The sequence below is a fragment of the Corticium candelabrum genome, chromosome 17 (assembly GCF_963422355.1).
Source record: "Corticium candelabrum chromosome 17, ooCorCand1.1, whole genome shotgun sequence".
NCBI classification, from domain to species: domain Eukaryota; kingdom Metazoa; phylum Porifera; class Homoscleromorpha; order Homosclerophorida; family Plakinidae; genus Corticium; species Corticium candelabrum.
This window is the reverse complement of record NC_085101.1, coordinates 1,282,693-1,301,582: the sequence shown is the minus strand read 5'-3', so window position 1 is coordinate 1,301,582 and position 18,890 is coordinate 1,282,693. Positions and strand designations below refer to the sequence as shown.

Sequence of the window (18,890 nt, the reverse complement as noted above, 5' to 3'; positions counted from 1 at the left end):
AGGAGACGAGCACGTAGCTCGTAGGAAGGCAATCTTTCTAACGTTTGTGAGTGCATCGACCTACAGTTTGTTGCGGACCTTGGTACGACCTCGCCAACCGCAAGATTTGGAGCTTGATGACATCATTCAGCAACTGAGAAATCATTACGAGCCAAACAAGATTGTCGTAGCCGAGCGATTCCGTTATTACAAGAGACAAAAGAAAGAAGGTGAGACTATTACAGTGTTCTTGTCAGAATTGCGTCGTCTAGCTAAACACTGTGAGTTCGGAGACAAGTTGTCAGTTGCGTTGAGGGACCAATTCGTGTGTGGATTACGAGTAGAAGCCCTACAGCAGAAAATTCTGGCGAAAATTGACTTAACACTCGAGAAAGCGGTACGAATCGCGCAAGCTTTTGAATCTGCAAGACAAGAAACGATAGCTTTGCGAGGAGACATGCGCAGACACGGATCAACAACAGACCACGAGACGGCATTTAGCATGCAAAGTAGTATCAGTGGGAGGTAAAAGACAACACAGTCTGATGTGAAAGTATGCTACAGATGCAATGGCAAGGGGCACGTTCCTGATAAGTGTCAGATCAAATCAAGAGAGTGCTATTTATGTCACAAGAAGGGACATATCGCAAAGCCTGCCGAAGTAAGAAGCAAGGCGATTTCAAGAACAGGAGCGGAGCAACGGGTGCCAAGAATACAAAGTACCAGAAACAAGCCACGTTACAAGTGGAAGAAGAGGAAGTATGTTCACTTTATGTTCTGGGAAGTCAGGATGCAATCAAAGTCAATATGACTGTAGCTGGACGAGAATTAGAGCTGATTATTGACACGGGTGCAACTATTACTGTGATTCCCAGGGAGACCTATGAGAAACAACTATCTCATGTCAAAGTCCAGAGCAGCAACGTGAAATTACAGTCATATTATGGACAGACATTGTCTGTACGCGGAGAAGTTGCAGCAATACGAGGTAAAGTAGTTGTCGTCAATGCTGCAAATAAGACAGCAGTGCTTGCAAGGAATTGGTTGTCACAACTCAAGTTGGACTGGGCATCCTTATTTAGCTTGAATGTCCTGGATCCCGTACACGAGTTTCCTGAGTTATTCAAGGAAGGAATGGGAAAGCTGCAAGGAGTGCAAGCAAAAATTACGTTGAGTGCCAACGCAAGGCCCGCCTTTCATAAGGCAAGACCAGTACCATTTGCGTTACAAGCTAAAGTGGATACTGAAATCGATCGCTTAGTCAGAGAAGGAGTACTGACACCTGTAGAACAGAGCGAGTGGGCTTCACCGATAGTAGTGGTGAGGAAATCTGACGGCAGTATCAGATTGTGTGGTGACTACAAAGTAACCATCAATGAATATTTGGGAAATATTGAGTATCCCACACCAAATGCTCAAGATTTATTTGCTACTTTAGCGGGTGGTCGACGATTCACCAGGCTTGATCTAAAGCAAGCTTACCAACAAATGGAAGTGGATACCGAAAGCCAACAGTATTTAACCATAAATACTAGGAAGGGTTTGTTTACTTATACCAGAATGCCTTTTGGTATACGAACAGCAAGAGTGAGGCAAGTATTACAACGCCTAAAGCAACGAGGAGTCCGGCCAAAGAAGGACAAATGTGAATTTGGTCAGTCTGAGGTGACATAGTTAGGTCACTGAGTAGATCACGAAGGTCTGAAACCTACAGAAGGCAAGGTCAAGGCTATCAGGGAAGCACCTGAGCCAAGAAATGTGACTGAGTTGAAGGCAGTTCTGGGGCTGTTGAACTATTACAGTCATTTCTTACCAAATCTGTCGAATACTTTACAAGCATTGTATGAGTTACTTCAAAAAGGAAAACAGTGGAGATGGACAAGGAAACACAGGACCGCATTCAATGCAGCAAAGAACAAGTTATTACAGTCTGGTTTTCTTACGCACTATGATTTGTCTCGACCAGTCAAGCTCAAATGTGACGCATCCCCATATGGAATAGGAGCCTGTTTGAGTCACGAGTTTGAGGATGGATCGGAGAGACCAGTAGCATTTGCTTCACGAACACTGTCATCAGCAGAAAAGGGCTACCCCCAAATAGAGCGTGAAGCACTGGCAATAATTTGCGGCGTTCGTCATTTCCACAAGTTCCTCATTGGCCAAAGATTTACACTAGTGACAGATCACAAACCTTTGGTCAAAATTCTGGGACCTCAACAGGGTATCCCGGCGTTAGCAGCAGCAAGGCTGCAGAGGTGGGCACTAATTTAAGTGCATATAAGTACAACCCGGAGTTTAAAGCTGGAGAGGAGAATAAGGAAGCAGATATGCTGTCCCGACTGCCAATGGAAGTGAATATCATAGACCCTAACCAGGAATTGTACCATGTGGATTGCTGTAAAAATCTACCTGTAACAGCAGCAGAAGTAGCACGACAGACTAAAGCAGATCCAATTTTGAGACGGGCATTCCAGTATACATTGTCTGGATGGAACTGGAAAAGTCACATGGATCCCAGGGTACAACCCTACTCACGACGGTCAGATGAACTTAGCGTTGAAGAGAACTGTTTACTGTGGGGAACACGTGTGATAATACCGCAAAAATTACAGTCAAGAGTTCTAGCAGATCTTCAAGAAAATCTCCTAGGTTCAAATCGAATGAAAGCATTAGCAAGATCGTATATCTGGTGGCCGAGTTTGGACATGACGTTGGAAGAATTGTGCAAGAAATATGAAATTTGCCAAAGTCAGAGGAATAAACCGGCTGCTGGTATTCCTCATCCATGGATGTATCCCACAGCACCTTGGGAGAGAGTTCACGCGGATTTCGTAGAGTTGAAAAGTCAACATTATCTTATTATGATTGACGCTTATTATATATATATATGTCAGTTATATAAATTAAAGTTTCGATTCTTACAAACAATGTTTCATGCACACAAACATCAGAAGCAGGAAAGTTTCTAGAAGAATAGGATCAAATTGTCACATCATGCGGTTGACATTGAACTAGCAAGGAAATAGGAGGATCGTGTCACTTACAGCTTTCATAGTGTTGCCAGACGTGTTTGGAAGTTCATTTTATGAAGCGTACAATAATAGTTTACCTCTAATCAAATTTTTTGTATTTATACATCCATGCATGTTTGCAGTAAAAAGCAGTGACAATTATTGAGAAGAATACATATTAGAGTCACAGCAATTCACTGCAAGTCAGAGCGAGTCACGGTGAACAAGCGTGTGGACTGATAACTACGCGAGTCGCAACGGATTGAAGCTACATTCTAATCATCAGTTTCCGCGTGTGATTTGCATGTACGAGTTCCCTCCTAGAGCATACACAAACAAATATCGGCAAACACAAGACTACTATGTCTACCTAAACACACTACACCATTTCTACGTACAAATTTATCACTGCAGCAAAAACACTAGGAAGTTTATTGAATAATGTACATGCATATTTTCCTTCTCTTAAATTTATACACATTTTAACTTAATTAATTAGGTAATGTTCTTGGCACCTAGAAAACTTGGCTTTTTTAAAATTATCGCTACAATGATCATGCATAGATTCATACTACCTCATCCAAACTCCACGTCATGACACCTTGATTAATTGAGAATCGTCTGTTTTAGAGATTTGTCGTTGTTTACGATTCGGACTTAGCCTCGGCCTCCCAAACCCGTCTGAGGCTAATCTAATAAAGTCGCACAAGATCTAAAATTTTTAGTCGTCGAGTCGTCGAGTTGGTGGTCTAGCCCGGTGTTGCAGTAACTCTAGCGCATGAGTGCTTCGGGTTAACTTAATTACTTGAAGAAAAAAGATGATTACTAGAACAGAGTGAGAAACTTGTTGATGCATTTAATATCAACAACAAGCCTTAACTTGTGCTTCTTCGTGGAAAAGCCGTGAGTGTCAATCTCGAGTCAGACAGATCTGTTGTCTTCTCTGAGTATGTGCTGGACCTCCACGAACCATCAATGAAGAAGGTAAGAGAATGGATAGACAAGAGTTTGAATATTGAGAAAATCCTTACGTTTGGGATCGCCATCGACACTTGTACTCTTCTACAACATCTATGTCTAGCTTACACGAGCAACGGACAGCTAGCGGTTGCCTTACGTTTGAGGAAAGAGAGTTGGAAACAATTTGTTCTGTGTGATATCAATGAGCCTCTTACAGTGACCATTCAGAATGAATCTCAAATATGCTGGTTGACGGAGAGTCGAAGCATTGGAATGGTAACAAGTCTATCTATTCTATCACAAAACGACAAACAGTTTACAATACTCACAACAACCCTTGAAGACATTAAATTGTCTGAAGTGTCATCGCTATGGCTACCAGATGTAACATTTTCTGGTCACTGTCAGCCTCACATAGCAATGATGTGTTTTGAGTCACGTGAGTTAAGGCAGGCCATCCTAAAGCCAAGAAGACGACACACAAATCCTAAAGGATTTCTTTTAGCCCAAAATTAGAAATGATATGTCAAGGTTCTGTCTAGGTCACTCGTGCGAAAGGCGTCAGAAGATGGTGTCAAGAAGAACAACCGCTAGAGCACCGCACGGCAAAATGCCATCAACTATTGCAAGAGAAGATTCGGAAAAGCCTGGCGAAAGTGCAAGGTATACACTATGATCGCAGCACCAAGAGACGTACGTTCTCTCCGGGAGACGAAGTACTGATATTGCTGGCAGCAGAGAGTAACAAGCTACTAATGATCGAGATAGAGAGGACGTACTCCATAATTCGGCTGTAGGAGAGTGTGATTAAAAGATTGATGTAGACGGCAAGTAAAGATCTACAACGTCAATCTACTAAAGAGATTTGTTCAACGTCTGAATCACACGATCCAGTAGTCTTCTAACCGGAATGATGGAGAATGTATTTACAAGCCTATTCGTTCCGCATAGAAGCCATCAAGGGAAGCGAGAACAGAGAAACTGACTTTCTCAGTTGAGTGACGTAGGCGCCGTGGATATGAGTCGAAAGAAATGATCTGGCCGGGACGTATGTCCCAATCTATACGTGCTAGCGGAGTTGTGTTACGGGTACTGTCTGTGGGAGGAGCTACAACGGCGTCTTGAGACGATTGACTCACATAATAATGACTGGATAGGGCGTGGTTTGTATATGAGAGAACATTCCGTTAGTATGTGTGAGTGTGTGTGAGTTGAGTAGAGAGACGGATAGATGCGCTGAAGTTATTAGTTATTCTTTAAAATGAATTAATCGACTATTGAGTTTGAATATCTCTCCAGTGCCAGGTAATGTCACGATTCTAAATGGCAATCTGAAACATACTCGATGTGTGCCAACTTTTCATTCGCGTGCAACATTGTCTTCTATCTACTTTTGTCTATAGTTGTGAGCAAAAACTTGCATTCGCCTTACTATTATTACTGTTAACCTGTTCATCGGGTTACAATTTATGCCAGACACTTCAGACTACAAAGCACTTTCTATTGATAATTGTTTAATTAAAAAGAATTATTTGCACACTTTGTGAGAGTCAAGTCATATAAAAAGAGATAAAACGTAACCAGGTTACCTTAACTTAATTAAGAAATGAAAAGCACTAACGTGGTAAACCCTCGGCTGCTAGCTTATATATGTTACGGAACATGCAGGTGTTGCACACATACTGGCAACTGCTTAGTAACAGAAAGGGTGTGATAAGGAAGCTGGACACAATGACCGGCACGTAGGATTGTCGACATCTAGCAAGCGAATTAACACTAACGATTACGATGCGCTGCATTCAAATTCGACGTCCCTTCGTCTGTCCGTCATTCTGTCCACATTACGTATTACTCTTCGGGTTAATAATATTTACGTTCAATTATCTCATTTGTGCAAATATTAATGTATCCAAACTACTCACCTGAGCACCAGGAGGTCCAGCAGGACCAGATTCTCCGCTGTCTCCCTGCAATAACGACGTCTAATGTTGCAATATCAATATCTGTCTAAAAAAGAAATTACTTTGGGACCGTCTGCTTCCAATCCGCCTTTGTAACTCTTGAAGTATAAGCACCAAGCACACATGAGCGAGTCCACGCAATAGAATGCATTGAAACATTAGTAAACTCACTCTTAACCCCCGTATTCAAGGAAGATCGTATTCACCCTTAGAAATCACAAAATTCGTAAGCAATACGTAACTACATTTGCAACAGTTCTCTCTTTTATATTACTCTTTTGCAACGTGTATTACCTTTTCCCTTTTCTCTCCAATGCAACTCTGGATTGATGCATCTCCTGTCTGGTCGCTGTTGCTAACTGTTTGCTGAGCTAGAGCACAAACTACAAGCATGAACTTGAGCATGCTGTTCTTTGTGAACAAAGAAGAACAATGAACAAATAGTTCCCGTCTGCTACGAATGAATCGAATTGACTGAGAGGCGGAACACAAATCTGCGTCATCCAATCACAGGATAGAAGATTTGTACAGTGCAAATATTATAATATCGCTACAGACAAATGTATGGCATGTTCTATTGTTCAATCAAATGTGTTAGGATACATATCGTTGCTAAATTATGCTGCTCGCAGTATGACACTCAAGTGGGAGGATTTTCAACTACTGGCAATCAAATGGCAATTGAAGGCTCAGCTAATGCTTACTGCAATGCAGCACATGATGTTGCAGCAAGTTGTTGTAAATGACACTAGCATTTATCAACGGACACACCCAAAACGTGACTGTCCACGGAACGAACACTGTAAATATGTACTGTTGTGTGATTATATGTCTGTTATATAAAATAAACTTTTGATTCTTACAAACAATGTTTTATACACACAAACATTAGAAGCTGAAAACTTCATAAAAGAATAGGGTCATATTATCACATCATGTGGTTGACAGTGAACTAGCAAGGAAATAGGAGGGCTTGTCACTTACGACTTCATAGTGTTGCCAGACTTGTTGGAAAGTTCATTTTATGAAGCGTTCAATAATATTTTATCTTTAATCAAAATATTGAAAATTTTTGTAGTCAGAGATCCATGCATGTTGGCATGCAACTACAGTAAGAAACAGTGACAGTAATCGAGAAGGATACATCTTATAGTCACAGCTATTTACCGCAACTCAGAGCGAGTCACGGTGAACAAACCTGTGGACATATAAACGAGAGCGAGCTACATTCTAATCATCAGTTTCCGCGTGTGATTTGCATGTACATGTTCCCTCCTAAGGCATACACAAACAACTATCGATAAACCCAAGACTACACTATGTCCATACACACTAGATCATTTCTAAGTACAAATTTATCACTGCAGCTAAAATAATAAACAATTTATTGAATGATGTACATGCATATTTTCTTTCTCTTAAATTGATCCTGCAGATTCATACTATTTCATTCAAAGTCCACGTTATGACAACTTGATTAAGAGAACCGTCTGTTTTAGAGATTTGTCGTCGTGTATGATTCGTACTTTGTCTCGGCCTTCCAGACCCATCTGAGGCTAATTTTACTAAATTCGTACAAGATCTAGTCGCCGAGTCGTCGAGCTGGTGGTCTAGCCTGGTGTTGCAGTGACTCTAGAGCATGAACGCCTTGGCTTAAATTAAGTACTAAAGAAAAAACATGATTACTAATAGTAGAACAGAGTGAGAAACTTGCGTGTCAGGACCGTTTGGTGCATTTTAATATCAACTAAAAACATGAACTTGCGCTTCTTTCGTGGAAAAGCCGCGAGTGTCAATCTCGAGTCAGACAGATCTGTTGTCTTCTGCGAGTATGCGCTCGACCTCCACGAACCATCAATAAAGAAAGTAAGAGAATGGATAGAGAAAAGTTTGAATATTGAGAAAATCCTTACGTTTGGGATCGCCATCGACACTTGTACTCTTCTACAACATCTATGTCTAGCTTACACGAGCAACGGACAGCTAGCGGTTGACTTACGTTTGAGGAAAGAGAGTTGGAAACAATTTGTTCTGTGTGATAACAACGAGCCTCTTACAGTGACCATTCAGAATGAATCTCAAATATGCTGGTTGACGGAGAGTGGAAGCATTGGAATGGTAACAAGTCTATCTATTCTATCACAAAACGACAAACAGTTTACAATACTCACTACAACCCTTGAAGACATCAAAATTGTCTGAAATGTCATCGCTGTGGCTACCAGATGTAACAATTTCTGGTCACTGTCAGTCTCACAGAGCAATAATGTGTTTTAATTCACGTGATAAGGAGCAAAACTCTAAGGCATTTGACTTGCTTGCTAATCTGGGAAAACTCGATTTAGTCGACAACAAATCGATAGAAACTTTGTTTCCAATGGGGTATGAATCCATGTTTTTTGGCAATGCAATTGGTGTTAATGCAAGGCAAGAAGGTGATGCTGGGGGCAACCACAGACAATCGGTTGTCAGTATTTTGTAACCAAGCGATAGTCAAGTCGTGTAGCGTTCCAATAATCGTACAATCAATTACAACAGCAGTATTCAACAAGAATACTATTGCTCTATTGCAATCGATTGATTCCTGTACGTATGGCAACTACAGTAGGGTGGTCACGTGGTTATTCGGGAATTTCACTCACAAAGGACACCAACTGTTAATATTGTTTATGTCGAACTCTGTGGAACATGGATTTATGTTGACAGATTTTGAGTGTTGCTATTTACTTCAAAATTTTACTGACAGCTGTGCAGATGAAACGTCTGAGAATGCCGATCAAGAGGATACTAGTTGCCCAACCCGGCTGATTCAAGTACTCGAAGCTTTGCAAAATAGATTGGTAACAGCCAAAGTACAGCTTGTTGACAAGATGATGCTTTTTGCAACAAGAAACGTCTTTTGCAAGGGGCCGCAATGCAACTCCCCAGACTCGCCACTGATTGTGGAAATGAGTCGACATTAAAATGGTTTACTGACTCATCGTAAGTCAAACTGATTGATGAAGATGATAAACGATCTAGTAAGAAAGATGACTACCACAGCAATGCAAGCAAAGGGTTGCCTTTGATAGTTGTCAGTGAGTTTCAGCGAATTGTGTATAACAAGTGGGTGTTAGCAATAGACGTGAAAATCGTCTCCAAGTATGATATCGATAACTTTGCTTTTGATCTCGTTTCTCTTGTTAGTAGTGATGATACATCATCACATTTTCGATCCAAATCTTATGTGAATTTGAAATCATCAGCGGAAGACAAAAGTCCTGACTAGTTGGAGTCTGTGTCTGAATCATCACCAAAACGAAAACGACTTGACGTTGTAAAGTTTGAAACCAAAAATAGTGCTTCAAGCATAGGTTTGTGTTCTGGTCGTCAAGCTACATTACTGGCTGTAACAGATTGTCGAACATTTAAGAGCACGTCAAAAATGATTGCAACTGTGTGTGTAAGCTTTAGGATTGTGGACACTTCCAACGCATCAGTTTGTAGCTCACAACAAAGACAGTCAGAAACTTTGATGTTGCACGATCAGTTTGTGTTGTCTCTACATCAGCTTGTTGATAATGCCTTTACTCTCAAGACAACTGCTGATCCTAGGGAGTGTTGTAGTTGCAAACATGCTGAGCAAGATCGTTTGTCTTTTCATGCAGTAGCATTGACTTGCTCGCTGACTGTTCGAGTTGCCGCCAGTTGTGTAGTCCATCAAGTAGTGCAGTCTTTCTGTAGAGAATTTGGATTGGATGTTCAGGCGCGGATCCAGGGTGGTGCCTGGGTTGCCCAGGCACCAACCTAGATTTGGCCACGTGGTGGAGCACATGTAGGCACGTACTTTAACGCGCGCGTGACCTGGTGGCCTTCCTTCGGAGAACCGTGTTGAGCGTTCCTCGATGTCTAAGCGACAAGCTGCACTAACTTCTTTTAGGTTTGTGTACCTGGCAGTTGTAGTACTGTAGTACCCCACAACCCGCAAAGTGTCGATCTTGTTACTGCTGGAAGGGACCTACCGGCTGCTGGAATGGATCCTGGTCCTTCAACATCAGCTGGACCAATTGATTTGCGTGTCACTGCATTGAAATTCAGCGACTTTTCATCCCCCACATTACCTTGAACAGGTTTTGAAGTTTGCTAGGCAGTTGTCTGAGCAGGAGATGTGAGCTAGCTACGCTTTTAGCTGTTATTGTCATTAGCTAGCTACCTATTATACTAGTTATAATTTAAATTTTTACAATCATGGACTAACTTATAATATTTGGTTAAAAGTTCTACAACTGTATATAGTCAACTAGACTTCCATGGTTTAAATTGCACGTTTGACGTGATTCACTTATATAATATATAAGTATATTGCAGGTATGCAGTTATTTCCAATGTATACAAACCAGAACCAGACTTTGTGTTCCCCACCCACGAGAACTTTGGAAAAGAAAAGCTTTTATCTTATGGCCGGATCCACTGCGATGTGGACGGCAGAGGCACAGGGATACCGTTCAAGCTGAAAATGCAAAGGAGTACTAATAGAGATCAATTACTATCCCTTTTTTGAATGATCTTTTAACTCAAAGGGAGGAGCGATTCAGTAGCGACCACCAACGCGTTGGTCTTGGCCTATCCTATTCCCTGATCACTAGTGTTATGAAGAACACCCGACAGTACTACAGTAGTCAGAGAATATAAATCAATTGCCAAAACTTTCCCATGATAACATACTCTCATCACAGAATCTAAATATAGAATCTTTATGCTGGGGAGTGAGGTGGAACAACCACAAGGGTGAAGTGCCAAACAAACCAGCCGACATTCTTCTCCAGTGTGAAAAAAACTACTTTCCCAACACATTCAAACTGTTGAGGATTGTTTGCACCCTTCCAGTTACCACCTGCTCTTGTAAGCGGAGCATCAGTGGCTTCAAGCGGCTGAAAACATATTTAAGGTCAACAATGAGCCAAACACGACTGAATGGCCTGTCACTGATGCACTTCCACTATGGTATGTCTATTGACTATGAGGCTGTGCTGTCTGCCTTCGCAAGAAAGCACCCGAGAAGAATGACAATGTTAGATGTTTTAGACAGCGATAGTAACTGATGTTTTACTTAAATTTGTCATATTCAGTATTGCATATATATATGCATGCCCTTATACCCGCTAAGCCTAGGCTGGCACCACCCAAATTGAATTTCTGGATCTGCCACTGATGTTGGTGGCAGTCACATGATGTTGGTGGCAGTCACACAGTAAGAATAAGTAATATGTTCAAACTTGCCAATTTAACTGCGAAGCAATATGATATACTGATCAAAATTGGGACGGTTGATGACAAGTCACATTCATTTCCAATTCACGTCTTACATCATTCTGCGACAGAGCTTTCTTGGTTCTTGTGCTATTTGTGTCGCAGTCTGCCTCCTGATGCTGTTGTTTATGGTTCAACCCATGACAGGTGCCATGTAGGGAACTTGTTACCGATAGAGGAGGAAACACAAAGATTAACTGACTTTTTTGCAACATGCAATAATTGACTCGAGAGGTAGTGGTAATGTGTCTCTTCGATGTTATTTGGGTGGCTACAAAGTTTAGTGGTCTAAGAAAATTATCCAACTTTTGAGTTGTGTTTACAGTACAAGTACAAGTTATATCGATTGCCTACTTGTGGTATAGTCTCGGTACTGCTAGACTTATGTATCGTATAGGTATGTTTACGTGAAGAATGGCAGGGAGATGACATGCTCAGACAGTTGTCAGTACATTTGATGGCTATTTCATATTCAACTCTAATTATGATTTTATGTAACACAGTCATTTGCATGCTTTGCAACTATAGGTATACTTAATTAATCTAAAAGCAAATTATATCAATTTTAATTAATATTTATTGTGAACGTTTTAATACAAAATTATTGTTATTATTATGTGCAAACATTTCTTAGCTGTTGTCCTGTTTGCTCTGTGCCAGTGTGGAAACTAACGGTAGGACATGGACAATGTCCCACCAAATGTGTTGTTTGTCCGACCAAATACTGCACCAGTGTTGGGACTTGTTTGGACAAACAGCCATTAGTATGCATATATGATAGTGTAAACCTTGTCTGTTAGCACGTGATGGCCTTGCCAATTGTGTAACTGTTAATTTCATGAACTTAGGTGCCTCCTAGCATGCTTTATCCAAAGAAAAACTCAGCTGGCATTAACGCCATTCTTCACTTGAAAGTTGGTTATCAAAAATTACGTGCAAAACGGCTGGAGTAGGGGAGGCACTTAATTAGACATGTAACACCATACAAGACTGTCCTACCAAGGCTCAGTCTGACCGAGCCAAAATAATTCCTAATTTTTCACACTGTGTGCCGCACATACGTTGGTGGTATACTCTGTACATTACACATAAATGTTGGGTGATAGGGTCCTATAGCATTACTGTGTTTGGTAACAAACTTTTCCACTAAGTCAAGTGTGTTGCAATCTTTTGTTCTATGAGATGCATGCAGAGTATGCTGTAAGATCAACGGGTTTATATAACAGGTTGTATCTATGAATATCCTACATCAAGCTTCCTAATATATTCTATCATCAACAGCTGTGCTTCATATCCATAATACAGGTATTTGAATAACTGTATCACAATAATCTAAACTGCTACACAACTGTAACGTGGTGCGTCCGTATTCTAGGCGTACACGTTAAGAAGTCTCTATTACAATCAACACACTACGTTTATATAGTACGCTAATTGGGTTACCCCATACATCCCTTTTTCTTTATGGAAAAAAAAGGAAAAAAAACATACTACCATGCATGCTAAGTGTCTATTTACCGCATACATAGTCTCTTAGATACTTTGGCCTTGTTACTGCTCTGCCAGATCGTGTGGTAGATGTTGCAGTCTCTCTTGCTTGTTCTCTTCCTGATTCGTTTGCCTGTGCTTGTGGTGGTACTGTCTTCTTTGTAACAGGTGTAGGGATAGATGTTTGTTTCTTCTGTCTTGGTTGTGGTATCATCTCGACTGGGGGATCATCCATACCTGCTGAAGGCTTGAATTCCTCCTTGGTCTTTCGTAGCTGCACTCTGTTTCTTCTATAGATAGTTCCTCCAGGGGTGATAACCAAATATGATCTGTTTGGTAGCACTTTTTCTATTTTGGCTGGTTTCCAAACTGTGTCTCTACCTGTTGGTTGAATTCGAACCACATCATTTGTTTTCAGCTCCGGTAGGTCTCTGGCTTTCATGTTGTAATATTTTGCTTGCCTTTTCTTCCGTTCCATTATGTTGTGATGTTCCTCCATTTTCTCTGGTAAAAATTGTTCTATTGTTGGCAACAGAGTTCTTGTTTTTCTGTTCATTAACCTTTGTGCAGGCCTTGTATTTAGTCCTTCAGCTGGCGTGTTTCTGAACTCAAGAATTGCTAGCCATGGATCTGTTCCCGCTTGTAGAGCTTTTTTCATAAGTCGTTTTGCTGTCTTTACACTGTTTTCTGCTTTGCCATTGGATTGATGATGATGTGGACTACTAGTCTCATGCTGTATCTCCACTGCTTCGTGAATGATCGAAATTCTCTTGATGTGAATTGTGTACCGTTGTCAGAAATGAGAACTTCCGGTATGCCATATCGAGAGAAGTGTTGTTTCATTTTCCTGATGACATCATCTGAAGTTGTTGCTTGTAGTCTGTCAATCTCCCAGAAATTACTGTAGTAGTCAGTAACTATGAGATAATCACGGCCCTTGAATTTGAATAGATCTGCTCCTACTTTTGCCCATGGTCTTGGAGGTACCTCGTGTGCTAACAAAGGTTCCTTCTGTTGCTTGTTGTCATAGTCTCGACATATGGAGCATTTCTGTACATGATTTCTAATATGGCTTGTCATACCCGGCCAATAGAGTGCTTCTCTGGCTCTTCTAATGCAAGCATTTGCTCCCATGTGTGAACTATGTATTCGTTCTAGAGCAAATTTTCGAGCTGCTTGTGGCACCACTAGTGTATTTCCTTTCAAAACCATTCCTTGCTGCACGGTCAATTCATTCCGAATGTCATAATATGGTGTAATGTATGATGGAAGACCGTACTTCGTGTCTGGCCATCCTTGTATGATGTATTGCTGTAGTTCTTGTAAGCTCTGATCTTCTTGAGTAGCATTTTGAATGGTTTGTAGTGTAGTGCTTGCCACCAGCAAGTGATTGATCATGTTGACCTGCTCCAATTCTTTCTCCCAATCACTTTGCTGCTGCATGCTCTCTGTCTTGTTTGCATCTACATCATATGCTAGGTATGCTCGCGACAAAGTGTCTGCCAGATATAACTCTTTACCTGGACGATATTGAATGTCAATTCAATACTTCTGTAATCGCATAAGCATTCTCTGCAAACGCTTTGGCGCAGATTGCAATGGTTTCTTGTGTATGGTAACAAGAGGCTTGTGATCCGATTCAATTGTAATGTCGCGTCCATAGGTGTAGGTATGAAATTTCTCCATAGCATATACAATTGCCAACATTTCCTTCTCAATCTGAGCGTACTGCTTCTCAGTTTCAGTCAACGCTCTGCTTGCATATGCTATTGGACCTCTATTTGCATAAGCACAGCACCCAGTCCTGTCTGAGAGGCGTCACATTGGATTGTAGTTGGCAACTTTCCATCAAAGTATTGTAAGACAGGTGCCTGTGTGACTGCTGCTTTAATCTTGTCAAAAGCTTGCTGATGCTCTTCATTCCATTGCAACTAAATGCATTGTTTCGTTAGTTGTCTCAATGGTTCACATAGGTCCGAGAGGTGACCTAAGAATCGTGATAAATAGCCAGTCATTCCAATGAAACGACGTATTCCTGCAACATTTGTAGGCCTTGGCATCTTTTGGATCGCTTCTATTTTTGCGGAATCTGACAGTAGCCCATCTGACGAGAGTACATGTCCCATGTATTTCACCTTCTGTGTTGCTATTTGACATTTCTCTCCATTGAGCTTGATGCCTTTCTCCTGACATCTATCCAGTAACGCTGTCAAATTCTTGTCATGATCCTCTCTAGCAATAGCTTCTGTAGATCCCTTGCCAATTATCAAAAGGTCATCTGCTACTGTATACACACCTCGAATTCCTTGAATAGCTGCATTCAATCGCTCCTGGAATATCTCTGGTGCTGTAGATACGCCAAATGGTAGCCTCTTCCAACAATATTTTCCAAAGGGTGTACCAAATGCGGTAAGCTTACTACTTTGATCATCAAGACTTACATGCCAGAATCCATTCCTCACGTCTAGCACACTGAATATTCGTGCTTCTGCTAGTTCTGGTAACAGGTGTTCTAGGGTAGGCATGAGATATTGACTTCGAATGAGAGCTCTGTTGAGAGGTTTAGGATCGATGCATACTCTAATCTTGCCATTTGGTTTCTTTACCGTGACTAGACTGGAAATCCAATCTGTCGGCTGCTCTTCTTTTGCTATAACTCCCATTTCTTCCATTCGTTGTAGCTCCTTCTGCAGCTGCTCTTTGATAGCTATAGGCACTCTCCTAACTGGTTGTTTTGTAGGCATGATGGTCTCATCCACCATCAGATGTACCTTGCCTGCTAATCGTCCCAGTTCTCCTTGGAAGACCAATGGATATTTCTGCATCACACTCTCTTTTGTCATTGGTTTCGTCTTGTGCCTTTGTTGTTTTTGCTGAGTGGTGATGGCTTGCACATTCTCCATATTCAGCTGTATAAGGCCCATTTCTTGCGCTGAGGAAGCTCCAATAATCGACTCTGTTCGAGCGTCGTCAACAACCACAAATTTGCTGCGAAAAACATTCCCATTCTTTGGATTTCTCACTTCTAATGTGCATCTGCCCAGAGGCTTGATCCTGCTTCCGTCATACAGCGTTAACACTTGCTTTGTTTGCTCTAAACGCGTTGCTATGGGCATATCCTGTCGCCTAATGACGTTACACGTGGCACCTGTGTCAATTTGAAACTTGATCTGCCGTCGTTTGACACGTAGGTTAGCATACAATCTGTTCGGATATGTTGTAGCGGAGTCGTTTAGCACATTGACTGACTCATCATCGTCTGGAGTCAACGTCAAACTCACCAATCTGTCATTTCCGTATTCTGGACTATCTGTGTCACTGCTTGACATATCACCTTCGACAAGGTGTAGCTTCGCTATGCTCTTTTTCTTGGTCGTCGCTGTTGCTTTCGACTTTTCACATGTGAGTAAAATGATTCATCTTGTGGCACGCTTGACATTGTTTCCCAAATGCCTTGCAGTATTGTCGTCCACGCCTGTGACATTTACCACAATATTTGCATACTTTCTCACCTTCGCTCGTCTTGCTTCGCGTTGTTCCTCGGCTTGCATTGCTGCTTGGCCATCTCTGCGCTCGCACGGCCATCGCATGCACTGTATCATGTGCAGACATATCTTTCATCTGCAATGCTGTAGTTTCACTCGCTCTGCATATTGAAATACACTCAGACAGTGTCAGTTCCCTCTTCTGTAGGAGTTGCTTCCGGAGGGCGTCATCTCTCACTCCTACTACTATTCGATCTCTCAATAGAGCGTCGTGCATAGTACCAAACTGACATGTCTTGGCTAATTCTATGAGGTTAGTCAAAAAGTTATCGAATGACTCACCGTCTTGCTGTGTTTTGCCATTGAATCGAAACCGTTCATAGATAACATTGGTTTCTCCCAGACAGTACTTTTGCATCTTGTCTAGCACTCGGTCAAGATCTCCTTTCTCTGCTTCGTAAGCAAAAGGTAGTGCATTGTAAATCCGGAGAGCTTCGTAGCCAATGCATGTTGTAAATGTTGCCACTCGGTGCTCTTTCCTTTCCGGCTGTCTGAGATTCGTAAGAACTTCGTAAGAGTCCCATATCTGGCGAAACTCTCTCCAGTTTTGCGACAGATTTCCTCTTACCACCAGCGGTCGAGGTAGAGGGATTCGGCTTTGCAGGCTAACCGGTCGAACTGCCTCCGCTTGTGCTGCTTCTTCTGCAACTGGAGCGTCCGGTTGTTCAGCCATCCTTTACACTGCTGCTAGAATAGCGTGTGTAGCGTGACGGTGTCGCTGTCCCACTCACTGTCACCATGTAACGTGGTGCGTCCGTATTCTAGGCGTACACGTTAAGAAGTCTCTATTACAATCAACACACTACGTTTATATAGTACGCTAATTGGGTTACCCCATACACAACTAACAAATCTGCATCAGAAATCCACAAAAATTGCTAATATTCTATGCAATACAAGACCCGTTCAATTGACATTGCCCTGTTTACCATAGCCAAATTCTGCAGTTGCTTTCCGTTTCATAACAAAAACATCACTGCGCATCCACTGACTACACCATCCGTAAGCATGGCAATAGCAAGACCTGCCATCGAGCCAGCAGAATATCCAGACGATGACCACTTTCCACTAATGTGAGGTGAAGATGACGAAGATGGTGATGATGGAGTGGCATTTACATCTTTTGTTGGCATGACCGCAGTAGAAGCTTTAGTTAGAGAAGCAGGGGTAAGACATTGAGATGGTGACGAATGTTGTGGAGATTGAAAGGTGGTAGTGACACTTCCCCTTACACTTGAGTACGATAATGACTTATTCACTGAAACTTTAAGTTGACCACTCACAATAGTTTAATTCAGATTGTCTAAAGCATCATCCAGTGTTGCTCCCATTGATATATAAGGTGTGATACTTGTATTTCTCACAAGTCCCAAGAGCAGTGCATGAACAACAATATGGTCACAAGTTGATGTTATCATCTAGATCATGGAAACATAGTAATATGTACTAGTGATACATGACCAGCTGTGAATTAAAGGGTTCCCAGATATATTCATATTTTACGAGATATGTTCCCAGATTGCTGCTAGCGAGTGGGGTGAGGTGCGTGCGTGCGTGTGTGTGTGTGTGTGTGTGTTTGCTTACGGTTTGCGGTGTTTGTACACGTGTGTGTGTGTGTGTGTGCATGTGTGTGTGTGTGTGTGTGTGTGTGTGTGTGTGTGTGTGTGTGTGTGTGTGTGTGTGTGTGTTTGCTTACGGTTTGCGGTGTTTGTACACGTGTGTGTGTGTGTGTGTGCATGTGTGATGCTGTAGCTCAATTGGTTAGAGAGTGCATTTGGAGAATGAAAACATCCGGGACCTTGCCGGGTTGCAGGTTCAAGTCACAGTGATGGCCAGCTATGGCATAATTTCCTTAAGCAAGAAACTTACACACAATTGCTTCTCTCGACACAGGAGTACAAATGAGTACCTGGTCATTGACTGGGGTTGACAAGACCGCTGACTTGGCAGTAACATCATGCAGCAGCCGGCTACGTGTGGGCCCTAGTGTCCAGTGCCAGAGATGCTCCATTGTCAGTGCCCTTGGATGACTCTGGCCAAACTCCAGGTGGATTGTAGCGCTGGCCCCAAGACACCACGTAGCGCATGGAGGCCCTGTCTATACAGGCAGGAGAGCTATCTCCGCAACTGACCTCCAGGTCGACGACGAAAGACGTGGAGGACTTAACATTGGTCCATTTGTCCATCTTTTGTGCATGTGTGCGCGATTAAAGAGCGGCATGGTTCCCTGTCTACATAAGGCAGTTTAGTATTTCGCAGTTGAATTAATGGGTGCATGTTAGAGAAAGATTCAGTTGATAAATGGAAAATTGTGCGCACACGAAAAGGTATCTTCATTTTACAAAATTTCTCTGGTAGATTCAATAAGTGCGATATTAGCATACTGGCGTTCCAAGTATATATTTTAATTCTAACATACCTAAAATATGCGCTTTTCAACAGCGGAGACGCATATACATTTTAGCATGAAACGTTTAGATATTACAAATATCTAACATATACAATCTATCTCTAGGTCACAAGTACAGTACGTGATCGAAATAATATTTGTAGTTTAATCAGACATATGTCCATTCAAAATTAGATTGGATGGAATATATTCTAAAAATATTTCTGTAAATACAACTATCTCACACTTGTTTCTTCTAGGTAACCGA

The 18,890-nt window shown here is 41.7% G+C and overlaps 2 protein-coding genes across 2 annotated transcripts; one reads left to right on the top strand and one right to left on the bottom strand.

The window, feature by feature from the left end:
* The first annotated feature begins 603 nt into the window (after window positions 1-603).
* LOC134193507 (uncharacterized protein K02A2.6-like) lies at window positions 604-6,657 on the top strand. Its single transcript, XM_062662334.1, has 5 exons — window positions 604-1,624; window positions 1,670-2,083; window positions 2,200-2,823; window positions 4,072-4,226; window positions 6,544-6,657. Exons 1-5 carry the CDS (start codon window positions 604-606, stop codon window positions 6,655-6,657), a joined length of 2,328 nt encoding a protein of 775 aa, XP_062518318.1.
* A 5,869-nt stretch (window positions 6,658-12,526) lies between these two features.
* Window positions 12,527-13,310, bottom strand: LOC134193437 (uncharacterized). The gene has a single exon (XM_062662269.1). The coding sequence runs from the start codon at window positions 13,242-13,244 to the stop codon at window positions 12,711-12,713; it is 534 nt and encodes a 177-aa protein (XP_062518253.1). The 5' UTR covers window positions 13,245-13,310; the 3' UTR covers window positions 12,527-12,710.
* Between the last annotated feature and the right edge of the window lie 5,580 nt (window positions 13,311-18,890).